General features: G+C 44.1%; 1 protein-coding gene across 6 annotated transcripts in view; it reads right to left on the bottom strand.

Annotated features, from left to right (window-relative positions):
* Nucleotides 1-17311, bottom strand: part of Foxp1 (forkhead box P1) — a 611987-nt gene that overhangs the window by 131649 nt on the left and 463027 nt on the right. For all 6 annotated transcript variants that reach the window (XM_057790924.1, XM_057790915.1, XM_057790906.1 and 3 more), the window contains one exon: nt 13601-13750. In XM_057790924.1, the coding sequence (XP_057646907.1) occupies nt 13601-13750 (150 nt within the window). The remainder of the gene's footprint in view (nt 1-13600; nt 13751-17311) is intronic.

The following is a 17311-nucleotide window of genomic DNA, read 5'->3' as shown; positions in this document are numbered from 1 at the left end:
TGGACCCACAATCACTTAAACAGCACTGGCAGATACACATACACACACACACACACAAATTAGTGGATACAAGAGAATTTCTCTGCATAATTCTATGTGGCCTACTAGTATTACTTTTGTTTCTAGACTAAATAACAATCCATTTGTGTTATTAAATAAAAAACATACCAGACATAATTTTATTGCTGTCTTATTAAGAATGGTTTCATTAGGTCTGAGAGGTGGCTATTCATGAGCATACAAGGGAATGTGTAGCCTCTGTGTCCTACAGCCAGGGACTGAGAAGAAATCCTCTACACAGTGTTCACAGATTAATGACAAGGAAGCTTGAGACATAGGGCAGTGCTCAGAGAAAGGGGAGAAAGGGGAGACTGCTCAAGTCATGGGGCACACCATCTGTTTCTGAAGATATTCTCTTGAAATGTAAAACATAATCACCAGGCTTATTTATTCTAAACAGCAGGTAGTGGCAGTGATCGCGGTGGTTCTAGATGCCTTGGACTTTCAAATGTTATCAGGGGGACTACACTCATTTCACCTCTTTGTCAAAACAAATACGATCCCAGTGGTGGTGGTGCACGCCTTTAACCCCAGTACTAGGGAGGCAGAGGCAGGAGGATCTCAAAGTTCAGGGCCAACCTGGTCTACTGAATGAGTTCCAAGACAGTCAGGGCTACACAGAGAGACCTTGTCTCAAAAATGTGTCTCCCCCATTCTTCCCAGCAAGGCTACAGCCATCTTTAGTGAAGAGTTAAGGGAAGGCAGAATTTGGGCTTGGTCTGACTGACAAGGGGCAGCACTGAAGTTCTGAAGGGCAGTGGGTACAGGTCTACAGGAAGGCTTAGAGCGAAGTGCGGAACGTGAAACACCTCCAAAGGAGAGAGGGTGCTTCAGGTTTGGGGGCGACAGTGCAAGAAGGGTGGGGAGTTTATGTATATGTATCTCAGTTTCTTGTTTCTTGTTTTGTTTGTTTGTTTGTTTTTGTTGTGCTTTTCAAGACAGAGTTTCTCTATAACTTTGAAGCCTGTCCTGGAACTAGCTCTCATAGACCAGGCTACCTTGAACTCACAGAGATCCGCCTGCCTCTGCCTCCCAAGTGGTGGCATTAAAGGCGTGCGCCACCACTGCCCAGCCATGCATATGGATCTGATCGACTAACCCCAGAACAGAGAGTGCCAGCAGGGAACACAGAGGCAGGAGCGGAAGGAAAGATGGCAGCTATGACAACAAATGCAGAGAGGATGAGAAGACAGTGTGTCCAAGGCGACATGAGCCCTGCTGACTAATGCGGCCAGAGACAGAGCCATCTGCTGGGGACAAACTGGTGGAAGGACACGGAGGCAGCTGAGAGCAGCTTCCATGGGGCCCTTCACACATATCTGATGAAAGAGAGGGACACACTGTAGGGGACACAGGAATTGAACACAGGAAAATGGCTTCTAGAAAAGAACTGGAAAGAAAGAAAGGGGAAAAAAAACCCACAAAGTCCAGAAACTTCAATTTCAAAAAGTTTAGAAGAAGCCAACCTCACAGCTAAATACAAGTTAGCCAAGTTAATTTATAGTACTAGAATGAGTGAGAACGGAGACAACATCAGAATTCAGTGGATTTGTAGGGTAGGGATGAGAAAAATGAGGGGGGAAAAAGCAAAAGCAAAGAGACAAACAAGCAAGCAACACAAAAGCTAAAGCAGTCTGCCGAATATTCTGGAATATTCTGGTTCTAAATGTTCAGCAGCCACAAGAAGTAGAAGAGAGTGGTTTAGAAGGTACAAGCCACCCAAGAGTTTGGAACTACCCATTTAAAATCCACATTTACCAGGAATCCCAATAAATGTTGGGCTCTGTCTGCCGGAATATTTACCAGAGTAGTTCACCAGGCTGTAACGAAAAAGGACAAGGGCTGGTGCTCTTTGCCCAGTTGAGTCTTGGCGGTTTTAAAACTCTACTGCTTAAGTAGTTAAAAATCTGTCCTTTTGATGAGGGGGGCAAGCTATGAATAGAAGGCAGCAACCCAGGCCCTTCAGAAACAATGAGTGCTTGGTCTCTGTAATTTACTGGGCAATAATTTCAAACTCAAACAATCCCAACAGCAAGGAGACTGAAGTCTAGCAAAAGTTCAAAATGGGATATGTTCTCTTTAAAATCTTGAGAGCAACTAAATATGACAACCATCTGATGTATGAAAATTATTCACAACCAAAAACAGGCAGTCTGGAAATAGCCGGGATGACTTCATTTAGACAGAATTACCCAAATCTGTTTCTAATATACACAGTACACATAATAAATTTTTACAATATGACAAGCAAAACAAACTTAATAAAAGTTCCCGATCTTTTGTTACACAAGCATGCTATATCCATGGTATGTTTATAATAGTTTGCTCATGATATCACAACTCAGTAACAAAGGCGTAGGCAATACAAAAACAGTTACTAGGCATGACATCAGCTCACAACTACCGTAATTACATCGAAACACAAATTTCCCAAACTGTACATTTTCCAAACTGCTTCTCAATTTCAACGACTGCGTTTAGACAATTACTTACAGAGTGGTCTGCAGGCTTTGAGTAATACCCGGCTTTCTTCTCTTTCCCAAGCGTCATTTCCCTTCAGAATGCGCATATTTCAATTATAGGCGCTATTTTTCAGACATGCCCATAAACACATGTCCAAATTAGGAGACCATGTGGTCTGGTGGTTAGTGAGGAGCACCAGGCATTAGCAACGCCCATTCTGTTCCCTTCGCTGTGCCTGTGTGCTGTGCCCAGGAAAATCTCAAGGCAGCTTCAAAATGATGCATATTATATTGCCAGATGAAGTGGGCGAGAGTCCTGGATGGGTCACTTATCAGGCTCATGGCCTCTGGCATGATCACTCTTTCCGCTACTTTCCTCCTCAGGAGATGAGAGGAGTGAGGGCTGGGGAGATGGATTAGTCAAGGGTCTGTCGGCATGAGGACGTGAGTTCAGATCCTAAGGACCTATGTAAACCCTGGCCAGGGGCAGAGCTCCTGGACCTTGGTAACAAGGGAGGCAATAAACAAGAGCATCCCTGAGGCTTGCTGGCCAGTCAGCCCAGCCTAATCAGTAAGCTCCAGGTTCACTGACTCTGTCTCAACAAATAAAGTGGGCGGGCTGGAGAGATGGCTCAGTAGTTAAGAACACTTGCTGCTTGCTATTCCAGAGCTCTTCCGATCCCAGCACATCAAGGCACCTCACAACTATCTCTAACTCCAGTACTAGGGAACCTGATACTGTCCCTTGGCATCCCCACACATACAGACACACGTGTACATGTAAATAAAAATAAAGAACTAAAATAAGGTGGAAAGTGACTGATATCCCAACACGGATCTCTAGCCTCCACATGCATACCTGCAACTGTGTACAAGCACATGCACACATGTGTACAATGGAGATGGGGCTAAAACTCTCACAGGGCTGCTGTGGAGGAGCTGCCTGCCGGAGAGAACTACATAACCCCCGGTGTTTATTATCACTGTGGTTATCTTTCTAGACAGATATCTGAAAACCTAGCATAACTGAACCTGACCCACAGCATAACTCTTCTGAGGTCAGGGCAGCGTGGTGTCCTGATCACAGGCTCTCCACAGAGTGACTTTCAAGTCAATACAGTTTGAAAAGCATGAATGCATGCATGAAGGAAGGATTACATCCACTACTTTCAGAAGTGAAAAATGCGATCTGGGCTTCATGCTCTCTAATTGCTTTCATGTTCTTACAGCTCACGCTGGCGAGATTGTGAGCCCATTTGAAATGACTGGCTAAGGGGAAAGACTGCCATGCCCATGATCTCAGAAGAGGTTCTTCTGAGGATCAAAGTTTGCGCGCCCATGCCATATGTTTGACCTCTGCCTCACTGGGTTTTGAGGTCAGCTGGCTTTCCTGACCAGGCAGGGTGCCAGGGGAACACGACTCCCCGCATTGTCACTTCAAGTCCATGATGTTGCACCAAACGCTGGTATTCCCGGCTTCAGGAAATTTTCTAACCACTGGACAGGGTCCAAGGCTGTGTGCTAATGAGTTTCAGATTGGAGGACCTCACTGGGCATGTCAGGAAAGTGGTACAGTGTAGAGGGAGTTAGGAGCATGGAAGAAATTCTCTCTCTCTCTTTCTTTCTCTCTCTCTCTCTTTCTCTCTCTCTCTCTCTCACACACACACACACACACAGAGGGGGAGCGGAGGGAGGAAGAGAGAGAGAAAAATGATGAAAAACCAGTAGTTAACAAATACTAGCTGCTCAGACTGACAGGGAACGTCACTGACCTCTGCACTCCATCAGAAATTCTTGCAGACTTACAAAAAATCAAGGAGTCCACTTTTATCACACACAGAGAGGCTCATATGGAAAAATGGAAAACACTACATCACTTGACCTCAGCGTGCCCCCTTTTAACCACAGACAAATACTGTGTACAAAAATCCTAAATCAACTTAAGATGTTCCAACAACACCAACCAAAAAGCCTTAATTTTCTGCATTAGACTTGATGATTACTATTTTGGGTCTTGCCAGTTTGCTTAGAAGGATTACACAGGAAAGAGACGTGTAATTCCAGGAAGGGTGTTTTATCACTCTGCGAGTAACACGAATGTGGTGACCTCTGATGAGGGGGTCTGGAGGTGGGGTTGGAAGGCTCATCCCGACTGACACTCCAGAGCAAGGCTGGCTCACTAGGGTGGGAAGTCACTCACCACTGACTCACCGTGATTTGCTTACATTAGCAGAACATTAAAACCGATTCTCAACAACATAAAGGCACTCTAACCGGCTGCTGGTGAGTCATCTTAATGAGGAACCAAGTGTTTTTCTGCCTGTTGGATTTCATAAGGAGATTCTCACTAAGATACCATAGTGGATTCACATTTGGTTTCCTTCTTTCTTATTCCTTTTATTACAAAAAAAAAAAAGGAACTTATTTTTATCTGTGGGGGCATTTTACCTACATGTATGCTGTGCACCATACATATACAGTGCCCACGGAGGGCAGAGGAGGGCACTGGGTCCTCTGGAATTGGAGTTATAAATAGTCGTCAGACACCACGAGAGTGCTGGGGATTGAACCTGGGTCCTCTGGAAGAACAGCCCACACTCTAAACTACTGAGCTATCTTGCCAGCCTTTTCTGGTCTATTTAAGAACCACTCTTTTGGAAAATCTGACTGCCAGAACTTTGAAAAGTAAGCACACACACACACACACACACACGAATGCACACACACACACGCACACACACGAACGCACACCATCTCCACACTTGGTACTTGGGACTTTCAAGCCAGTCCTTTAACATCCTCTAACTGTCATCAAGATTTTTTCAGACAATGTCTATAAAATTGATTGCTTGTAGTTTTGAGTTCTGCTCAACACATGGAAGCAATATAATTTAAAGCATTTTCAATGAGGGTGGAAAGAGATACAGAACCCCAGGAAGCCTCTGCAGAATTTGGGCTGCGTGGGTCTGGAGGGGAGCAAACCAGAAGCAAAGGAAATGACCTGAACACTGCAAGATGCCGGAAACTCTGACAAAAACCCCAAATAAGGAACCTCGAAACCTCGCTATGATGCCGACTGACGTATCCTCCCATTAGATGTGAGTGATGGTTCTGGAACATTAATGCGTCCACTAAATCCTAGCTCCCTGGACCTAAGCTACCCTGTGCTCTGGAGCACAGGCGTCTTGACAGCTTGGCTGTAATCATATACGTGAGGCCCTCAGATGACACAGTTGGTGAGAAATCTCATGCCTCCGCCCAAAATGTTGTTTTCACAAGTTTAATCTATGTATGAAGTAACCAATGGCGGGATCCCATGGAGTCAACATCTTCAGCTCAGCTGTGTATCACAGAAGCCACTATGGGTGGTGACACACTCCCGTGATGCTTAGCAACTAATAAGGCTCCAACTCCCCCATCTGTAATACTGCAAAAGATGGTTGTTTCTTTTGTTCCCCTCACCCCCTTTCCTGAAGCACAAGTAGATGACCAGCAAGGGTCCGACAGTGTTACTCCTAATTACCTTTTTTTTCACTCTTGATCCTGTGGCTCTCATAATTAGTTACCTGGGGCTGCAATCCAATTTGAAGTGATGACAAGAAAGTGATCCATGAAAAAGTAATAAGTTAAATCCAATTTCAGCCTTCCTCTAATTAAATGCACATGGAACTAATGACTCCAGCCCCAGCATTTCAGTGATAACGGTAATTAGCGAGGTGGGAGTCACTCTCTTTTTCAACACTGGAGGTGGAAACCACAAGGTAAAATGGTAGGAACACTCTTAATTACATGTGTCATTTTGTCAGCAATTTACACATTTTTGACCAGTCAAGTATGTTTTTTCCCTCGTCCCTCTCCACCTCCTAGCCTGTGCCGTGATTATAACACAGTATTCCATGTTCCAACACACACAAGCTCAGAGGAGTAATCAGCCTTGAGGTAAAGGAATCATTCTTCTTCCTTGCTGCTCACTGCCCAGATGCTCGCACATACAGAGACACACACGCCAGTACATATACACACAAAGACACATAGACGGCTGCAAGAAGAAAATTGCGCAGATCTAAGACTCCACCCCTTGAAGTCAGATATTTACAGTGGAATTAGTTTTTTATTCATATGGCTTTTTGTTTATGACATGGAAAACAATAATTTGTTTATTTATGGAAACCGTAACTTTTGGTAGGGGCTGAGAGAATACACATGGAAGGAGAGGCAACTATTAGTGTCCTGCAGCACACGGAAGGCCTGTGGCTCTCCAAAGTCTGGCTATCCACCAGTGTTCCTCTCCTGCCTGGGTGTTTGGTGGCAACTCCCATCAACCTCTCAGAGTTTGTTTTCCTTCTCCAGGAAGCGGTCACCTATCCCACAGAACTGCTATGCGGCTGTTATACACTAAGCACTGAGCTTCCATAATCTAACACACTCTGCTCATGGTGATACATACACGGTTTGGTGGTAGGTAGTTCTTATGTCAACTTGACACAAGTTAAAATCATCTGAGAGGAGGGACCCTCAACTAAGAAAATGCCTCCATAAGATCAGGCTGTAGGCAGGTCTGTAGGCATTTTCTTAATGATTGATGGGTCGTGCTATCCCTGGGCTGGCGGTCCTGGGTTCTATAAGAAAGCGGGCTGAGCAGAATGAGGAACGAGCCAGTAAGCAGCATCCCTCCACGGCCTCTGCATCAGCTCCTGTCGGCAGGTTCCTGCCTGACTCCCTTTGATGGTGAACAGTGCTGTGGAAATGAAAACCAAGTCACCCCTTTCTCCCCAGGTTGCTTTTGGTCATAGTGTTTCATCACAGCAATAGTAACCCTAACTAAAAAAAATAACGTTTAATGTGCATTTTAATATTCAAGTGCACAGAGGTAAGCTAAGCATATATAAATGTCCAGAGCAAGATTACCAATAAAACAAACACACCCAGTCATTGTCCTTGTGAGACCGGCACATGGCTGTATTATATTTAAATAAGAATGAAATAGTCAACACAAGCCCTGTTGGCACACGTCACGCCACCGTTCTGGAGGCAAGGACAGAATGGGACTATTAGAAACCAATCTAAAGCCAGCACTATGAACTTCAGCTCCTCAGAGAGTCACACGAAACCCTTAAACACTGGATGCAAAGGACTGCACGCATAGATATTTGCTAGAGGGAGGGAAGACCAGTGTTCTCGTCTTATATATTTTAAATTATTGTTATTGGGTGTCCACCGGTGCACGATGCATGCGTGTGAGCCACGGCACATGTGTGGAAGTCAGAGGACAGCTTTGTGGCATCAGTTCTGTCCTTCCACTGTGACTTCAGAGCTCAAACTCAAGCCAGCAGGCTCGTGACAATAAAAGTCTCACCCACTAAGCCAGCTCTCTGGCTCCTTCTGTCATATATTTTTGATAGTTTGTATAATCTAGAAGATTTAGAAAATACTTCAAAAATAATTTCTATTTTTTTAATTCCTTATTAAAACTTACTTTTAGGGATGTAGGATTCTCCGAAGGTGTGTAGAAGACATCTCATTAAGGGACCAATGCTTTGACTTTTCTGATCTGTTTCCAAGACCAGAGATGCTGGCTATAGGCATTGCTCGCTTGGACCATCAAGGGACATGATTCAATTACTTGAATCACTACTTTCCTAGCCCAGTGCACAGGGGTATTTTTTATGGACTGGTATTCCATGGCCATCCCATCTCACTAGTACAACAGAAAACTGAAGTTCTTTAAGGGTTTCCTCTTAGCAACTCATTTCTTAGTGAGTGACAGAGAAATGATTTGACATGCTCTACTGTGTGGCATTAAGAAAATGGAAGAAAAAAAAAAACCCTTGCTGCCTAAAGAACATTTTAAATAACTGCAAATTTAAAAAAAAAATGGCTAACAAAACCAAACACCTATGGAATCTTGTGCTTTACCCTCAAAGCTGGACCCCTTCTAATCCTGAGTCAAAGGCTGGCCTGGTCCTCCAGTAGATTTCACTAATGATTCTAAAATAAATAAATAAAAACAAAACAAAACAAAACAAAAAAACCCTGTGTCAGGGGCTTGCACAGCCCATAACCTTAAAGGGAAAAGGGACAGACGGGAGGGGAACTGGTCAGATGCCTGGCTTCAAGTTCACCGTATCTACAGCCAGCCTGGAGCGGTGGTCAGCTTCCCACTGAAAGTAACACACAAGGCTCGCTTTCTGTCTCCGCTCACACACTGCAGAACCTGCGCATACTTTTACTTTCTGAGGAGAAACTGTGTCATTTGACTTCCTTCCAGTGGCTGTGTTCCAGCCAGCAAGTAAAACGCTTAAAGAACCAAAAGGAATTACTACCAAAAAACAGCAGTCAAGGCTCCAAAATTTGATCAATAAAAATTACTCATCTATTGCAAACTAATTGCTAGCCAGTAGAGTCTCCTGCTTTGGGGGTTACGAACACACCTGCACCGTTAGGCATTTCTTCCACTTGTTTAAGCAATCTTCAGAAGTATATAAATATTTATAAAAGGAAGCCTACTATTTTTACCCACCTCTAATTTTTTTGAGCAGAATCAAATTAATTCATTTATAGCTGCAGAAGCATTCTGAAGGCAAGGTCTGTGTCAACAGTTTAGGGTCCTATGAGCACCGCCCAGCACCCAGCACGCAGAGGCTCTTCTGGGAATGTTCGCCAAAATGCATTTAATGAATTCAGATCATTCTGATTGTGAATTTAGGATGGAGCCAAGTCTCAATTTCCATTTCTATCATTCATAAGAAAAATTTGCAAGGCAAATTAACAGCATAAGCAAAAAGACAATGTAAGACAATGAGCGGAATACCGGTCAAGAACCCCAAAAGTGGCCTATACACCTGGCTCATGCCTTCTTTATCAATTACGCAGGCTGTGTCCCAAGAACTCGAGCGCTGAGTGAGGTCCCGGCATGCATCTGCAGCCTGCCTTTCTCTAATATTAAAATTAGCCCACTTTGGTGAAGTCTGGCTTGGCCTCATGATCTCTGTCTCAATCATGTAACCACTTGTAGCCTGGTCTCACTTTTCCTTTCCTTTCGTTTGTCTCTTCAGCCTGTGAAACTGACGACCACTGCCAAATATGAAGTGGGCAAGTGTGATAAATGCTTAAAATACGAGCCATGGCATCTTTGGAGATGTAAGGTTTCTTTTCCTTTTTTCCCCTTCCATCTCAAGCTCTCAGCAGATCAAATCCTCCTTCCCCGTCAAGCCTTCCTCTATGCAGATCTGAAATCTGCTAGCACGGGTTTATGATTGTAGAGTTATGAAGGGTAAGGAGATCAGAGGGGAACGCTGGGCAGGGCGGCTGGAGGATTGCCTTTTTATTTCTGAGCTACTCCAGGCGAGACGCCCAGTGAGGACAAGGCATGCCAGGATAGACTTGTCTGTCAAGGTTATTTCTTCGGAGGAGCACCAAGTCTACATACATCCTTTTATAACAAGGTGACAGACCATGTAACTGAGGTTAGCAATTTCTCCTTTCTGTTATTAGAAGGCCAGCTAAACTAATAAAGCTTCCTACTGGATTCTAGTGACCCTATATTCAGCAACACGTCAGGACACGAAGACAGCACACACATTCATACACATGAGCACACGTATGCACACAATTGGTCTAAAATTTCTACTTGTCAGTTCTAACACTGATGGGCTAAAAAGACACTCAGCATGATCCTAGCAGATCGGTCTTCATGATGGCCATTCTTCTATCCTTACTGCATGGACTGAAGTACAGAGCACATCACAGTGGTTATCCCATTGCCCTAGTCATCATCCATACATGCTACATGTCATTGACTAGGTTGCCAAAATCCTTAATGGTCAAGAAGAAATAGAGTCCTGCAAAGGAAACCCCCTAAAACTTTACTTTGCACATCTAGTTAGCCCTGACGAACCTCTACTCACTACCCTAAATGCCACGTTTTCAAATTGCAAGTACTGGTGCTAGAGAGATAGCACACTGATACAGGGCTTCCAGCATGAGTGGCTGAGTTCAGATCACAGCACCCATGTGATAATGAGGCACAGAGATTTGTGAATGTAATCCCAGTCTGGGGAGGAGGAGACAGGAGGACCTCTAGAGCTCAATGGTAAGCCACCTAATTGAACTGATGGACTCAAGTTCAATGAGAGATGTGTCTCAAAAAGTTAGGTGGAATTCCAGGTATGGTGGTGTCCCCCTTTACTGCTGAGGCAAGAGGATTTCTGGGAGTTTGAGGCCAATCTGGCCTACATAGCAAGTTCTAGGCCACCCAAGGCTGTGAAGTGTCTCAAAACAAAAGACCTATGGAGCCGAAATGTGTTGCGGAGCTCCTTCCACTCCTTCAGCCAATAGCTGCTGGGACCACGCCCCAATGGGCTGGTAGCTCAGCGGCTATTGGCTGAAGGAGCGGAAGGAGCTCCCGCAACAGGAATGAGTAACACATAACACATTCAGTGATATGTTTAACACACACACACACACACACACAAACAGGAAAGCAAATCCAGTTCATTTTTACTCATAAATGACATTCAACTCTTTACAGCACTATGATTGGACAGTATCTTCATATAGTTTTAAAAACTTCAAACCAAAGCTGCACTATGGATACCCCCTTCCCGATACTATATTGCCATTTTCCCCATGCACTAGAGGCCTGATAAATTCAGCAGGACTCCTAGTATTTTCAAGGCTGTGAGAGGCTCCAAGAAGGAGGCCAAAGTACGGACAGGCATTTGAATCACTGAGTGACAGGCTGGGCCAGCTCCCTGTATACATTAATAAATTAGAATTTTAATTGCCTCTCTGTCTGCAGGAGATGCCCTGGTACTTTAATATGTACCAACAATTGGCTATGTTATGGAATCTGCAATGTGGCCTCCGCTGCTGACCCCTGAAATACAATTCCCAGACTGACTACGGAAACTGTTCAGTTTGATCCTTTCAACTTATTTGAATCCTGACAAATAAGCTCACAGCTGGAAGGTCAACACAGTCATATTTCATCCTCCTGAGCTGTTCTTAAGACATCCGCACAACAAAGCCCTCCTTATAACACCTGACATCCGCCCTCCACGGCACTGCACCTCATTATAACTGTCTCCCGTGCCCGTGTCCATGCCGCGGTAAGGGGGAGTGAGTCGCTGGTAGTTTACCAAACAGCTGTCTTTGGAAGAGTTTGTAAACAGCTCACACCGATGTTCAACTTGCCCAAGAACCTGTCACTATAAGGTTGAACTTTTGTGGAAGAGGGACAGTTTCCCTGACACAATAGGAGAACTAGAATTCGCGTACCAAGGACAGGAAAATTTGGGCAGGGTACTTTGGAAGTTGGCACTAATTTATCCTAACGCAGGGAGAAGTCAACACATGTAGACTGTACACTCACTTCTAACACAGTGTGCCACTGCTCTTCCCAAGTTGTCCCAAAATTTGCAGCAAAAAACCCGTCCGTAGCCTCCATGTGTGTGTGGGGGGGGACCTAACACCTATCTTCTACCTTGAACGTGGGCATAAATACAACAACTCAAGTTTCTTTGCAATTTCTACTGCAATTTTCTACCCCAAGACCCAAATCCAAATTAGATTTTATGAACTCACTCCTCTTTCGACTCTATTAACCCCTTGGCCTCAATGTGCCTGAACGGAGAAGTTGTCGAGACAATCTTCTTTTGTTATCATTTCATAAAAATTGGTCCCTACTTTCAATTAATGATTCAGAAACATTCTGCAAACATCTACGGAAGGAGGGCAAGTGTTCTATTATACTCATTACCAGGTACAATATCAGAAGCGCGACATCCACACGGGGCTAAACAGAAGCTCTTGACACTGGGGACATCTGGAGCTGCTCAAGAGCACTCCTTTCTGGAGAATGCACTGGGCACTGAGGAACGGTGAACAGCTTCCTTGGTCCAAAACTGATGAGATGTTAGGAACATCTCTGCACCCTTGTCCCCTAGTGATGATTAGCAAATAAGTCTCCAGAATAAAGAACTTTACATATTGTCAATGGGGAAGTCAATTAATCTAGCCACTGTGAAAAGGATGGTGAAGGGTCCTCAAACAGTATGAAGATCCTCAAAAAACTAAAACCAGAACCATCACATGATTTATCTAGACCACTCCTGGGTGTAAACCAAAGGAAACAAAATCAGTTGTGGTGGTAAGTGGAATGTCCTCCACAGCCGCCGGCATTTGCTCAGTCCCCAGTTGGTGGCGCTGTTGATGTGGTTCAGCCTTGCTAGAGGAATTAAGGCCCTGGGGTCTGACTTGAAGATTAAAAGCTTTGTACCATTCCACATCATTCTCCTTGCTTCCTGCTCGGGGCTGAAGATGTGAGTTCTCAGCTTTCTGTTGCTAAGTCTGACACTTGCTGCCAGGCCTCCCAGCCATGATAGCCTCTTATCTCTCTGGAATGGCAAGCCCAAATAAACCTCCTCATCCTGCAGTTGCTTTGAAGTTGCCTTAGTCATGGTATTTTATGAAAACATCAGAAAATAAATAATATATTGACATACTTACAGGATATTTGCAACTCATGATAGCTAAGACGTGGAATTACCCTATGTGCCTATCACCGGATAAGTGGATTAACAATAACGGCATCACTTCATCCACCAAGAACAGCTTCCTGTCATTTGGAGCAAAATGGCTGAAGATGGAGGATGTATCACTAATGAAACTAGCTAGACCCAGGGGGCAAGTGCTGTCTGCTCTTTCCTATTTGTGGAAACAAGAAGGAGTCGACTTGAAGGTAGGAAAATGGTTACAGGTTACGGGTGGATAGATGTAATCAGTGCTGTTTTATATATGTGTGAGTCTGTTGGCATGCTGAATTATGAGTTGAATTTCTCACAACATTAAAACTTGTGGCATAAAACACCCACCCCCCAAAACCCAAAATTTTAGGTCAAATAGATATTTTTTTATGATGTATATTCAGCTCATAAACTAAAAAGGCATATTTTGCACAAGACTTCCTTGGATAGTTTGCAATGGCCTTGATAATCTGTCTCTGTACAGCTTCTCAGCCATGAAAAAGGGGATGACAGTCTTTTTTTTTTTTTTAAAAAAAAAAAAAAAATTGCTACCTGAAGAGCTGGTTGCTTGTCATTCCTCTTGGGAGACTTTAATCCACTAACTTGTTGTTGTTGCTGCTGCTGCTGCTGTTGTTGCTGCTGCTGCTGTTGCTGCTGCTGTTGCTGCTGCTGAAGAAGGAGCTGCCTTGCCACCTGCAGGGCCTGCAAGGAAAAGTAAAGGGAAAGGTTTTATTATCACACAGGACTGGGGACTCCCTCACAAAGAGGATCTCGGGGGAGGGGGGGGGGAGACTTCAGGGATGGCATTCACTTTCTCATTTCCAGGCAAAGGAAATGGCCAATGAATCTTCTAGCCGGTCGACATAGAAAACATCCCAGAATGCGTCTGCATTTCCTTTGATTTGGTCAAATCACCCATCATGTCTTAGGTACAGTTCTTATGTAATTAGATACTGGATTTTTCTTGGGGAAACTTGGGAACTCAAGTTTTACATATTTTAACCTCACCTGCATCTAAACAAAGTGAAAGAGCTGGGCAGCGGATCACAGGAAAGTGAGACACCTTTGGAACAACAATTTCCACAGAATGCTTAGAGCAGATGGACACATATCAGGAATGATCTCACATTGATGGGACAGGGCTCAGCTGGCAGAGGGCTTGCCAAGCACACATAAAGCCCTGGGTTCAATTTCTCATGTGAACTGGGCATGGTAGCACAAACTGCAATCCTGGCACGTAGGAGGTAGAAACAGGGAGGTCAGAAGGTCAAGGTCATCCTCAGCTGAGCGCGCGTGCGTGCGTGTGTGTGTGTGTGTGTGTGTGTGTGTGTGTGTGTGTCTAGTATACTGATTGTGTGTAGGTGCTCTTCTTCCCAACATGAAAACTTTTGGCTATGGTATCTATAAAGTATCTCAAAGTCAAAGGTCATCCTCAGAGGTTATATCCAGCCTGAGTCGCCTGTGTAGACCAACAGACAGAGATAAAAGAAAAGCTTGACCTGAGGTCATCTTAAACATTTTGCTATGGTCCCAAGAACCAAACTAGTTAGGCTAAATGACTCTTTCAAAGTAGCAGTTATTGATGTAGTATGAATTAACAATAAGGCAAAATAAACAGAGAGGAGACCTTCAAAGGTTCAACACAGGAGCTGGAGAGATGGTTTAGTGGTTAAGAGCTCTGCCTGCTCTTCCAAAGGTCCTAAGTTCAATTCCCAGCACCCACATGGTGGCTCACAACCATTTGCAATGAGATTTGGTGCCCTCTTCAGGCCTGCAGGGATACATGTGGGCAGAGCACTGTATACATAATAAATAAATAAATAAATAAATAAATAAATAAATAAATAAATAAATGAAATTTAAAAAAAATAAAGGTTCAACACAGTCGGGTAGTCGGGTAACCTTTTTTTTTTTTTTTTAAGTTCAAGTGAAGAAAGAAGTACTAGAAACATGGATATGGCCAGAATAAAGATATTCACTGCCATAAAATTAATAGCAGGTCACCATGCTTTTGTGAAACTAAGAGCAGCATAAGCTATTGGAAACTGAGGTGTACAGGCACTGCGCTAGAAAATCACATGAAAAGTCAGATTGCTTGGGTCTACTCAAATGAGAGCCAAAAACATACATATAAAGAGTCAGAAAGGATGGCCTCAAAATGATGTATTTACACAAAAGGAAAATTAATGCATATCATTTAAACTATTTGTAAAGATTAAATGATTATGTGTGTGTGTGTGTGTGCGTGCACATACATACATGTGCATCATGCATGAAGGCCACATGGAGCACAGAGAGGGTGTCAGATCCCTTGGAGCAGTTACAGGAGACTGAGCTGTATGACGCAGGTACTTGGAACTGAACTTATGGTTCCCTGAAACAGCAGACAGGGCTCTTAACCACTGTAACATGTTGTTAGTCCCCCCAAAATATATATTTTAATATGGCAGCTTATATCATTTCTGCCCCAAGGAAGAGGCACACAGAGATGTGATCAATGCCCCCAAACAAAATCTGATAATGTGGACTTGGAAAGTGACCATAAAGGACTGGCATGGTACTGGCTTCCTCAGAGAAGATCAGCCAGGTAAGTTGGATAGGGAAGTGCACAGGTAAGAGAACTCAATGGCAATGCTGAGGGCAGGACGGGTCGGAAGCCTGGGGCTCCCATGTACGACATTCATGAGAACAGGGGAATGAGAAACAGTGGGGGGATTCCTGCAAGGGAGCAGACATCTACAGAAGATGAGTGTGTGGAGGTTAGCATCCTTCTTAGACAGCTCACTCAACAGAGCTCCTAAGGTAAGACTGTCACAAGAACTTCTAGGATACTTCTTAGGACTGAGGAGTGCCTCCGCACTAAGAGGCACCAAGGAACACAAACAAACCGACGTGCAAATGGCAGGAGACACAGGACCGAGCTTGTCCCCAGTTGTGCAGCCTGCCTATGACATCGCCTGACTACAGCCACCCTCTTCTCCCAGGCTGGTCACCTTCTACTGAACTCACCCCAAGAGCCCTGCATATGAAGAGCCTGGGCTCTCTTGCCTGGAAAGGAGAGGCACATTTGCCTCTGTGCTGTCTGAGAGGGGCAGCTGGAAGGTAAGACGCCTGGGAGAGTTGCCTGGGACTCCAGCCTGCTGTCTTGGTGGAGAATTCACCATCACTGGACTCTGGGTTTCCTTGTCTCCTTGGAGACGTTCAGTACATGTGTAGGCGGAAAAGTGGGCAGAGTGAAGATTTCATTTATATCATATAAGAAAAATAGTCCCCTGTGCAAGGTGCCTGCAGGAGCAACGCCTCTCCTACTAGCCACATTCCCTTAGCTGTTTCCCATAAAGCTCCCAGGCTTTTCATGCAGGACAGGACACTATTCTACACCATGAGCCTTCCTGTAAGACTGTCCTGGGTAAATCCCCAAAGGAGGGTCCAGCTGTGAGGTAGAAGCAGAGAGTGGGACCGCAGCAGACAGAAAAAGATACTGCAGAGAAATTAAAGAGGAACACAAAAGGCTACCTGCTTTTCTGAGTTCTGAGGCAGAGAAAACCCAACTGCATCATTACTTAGGATGCACAAAACATTTGAAGAACAAGCTTTTGACGTTTAAACAACCGAAGTTTCTAGAACCAATACTGTCTAATCCTCATCTCAGCTAAAAGGATGGTATTATGTGTCTCACAAAAAAGCATTCATGCATACACAGTGACTCTCAGGAGCACATACATACATGTCAGAAGACAGGGGAGTTTCCTTCACAACCCATGTTGACTGAGCAGGCTCTGCCTATTCATTATATGCTCAGAGCAAACTGCAGGAATCCTCAGGTTTACTCTGACAGTGTCAAGTGTGGAAAAAGTGACTTACATAGCTGATGACTTTTTAAATTATTATTATTATTATTATTATTACTGTGTATATGAAGGGTGTGCATACCTACCTGTGGAGGTCAGAGGACATTTTGTGACCTCAGTTCTCTCCTTCACCTTTATGTGTGTTCCAGGAATTGAACTCAAGACCTCAGGCCTGTGTAACAAGGGCTTTTACCCATAGCTAGTCTGTAAACCCTATGATGTTGAAAGAGGCCTCTTGTTTGTTTCCCCAGCTGCCCAGAAACTGAAATAATCACACAGAAACTATATTAATTAAATAACTGCTTGGCTCATTAGCTCTAGCTTCTTATTAGCTAACTCTTACATATTAATTTAACCCAGTTCTATTAATCTGTGTATTGCCACATGGCTGTGACTTACTGGCAAAAGTTTT

This window comes from Chionomys nivalis, chromosome 1, assembly GCF_950005125.1.
Source record: "Chionomys nivalis chromosome 1, mChiNiv1.1, whole genome shotgun sequence".
In the NCBI taxonomy this organism is placed as follows: Eukaryota; Metazoa; Chordata; class Mammalia; order Rodentia; family Cricetidae; genus Chionomys; species Chionomys nivalis.
Note: the sequence above shows the minus strand (reverse complement) of the source record. Positions and strands in the feature narration are given on the sequence as shown.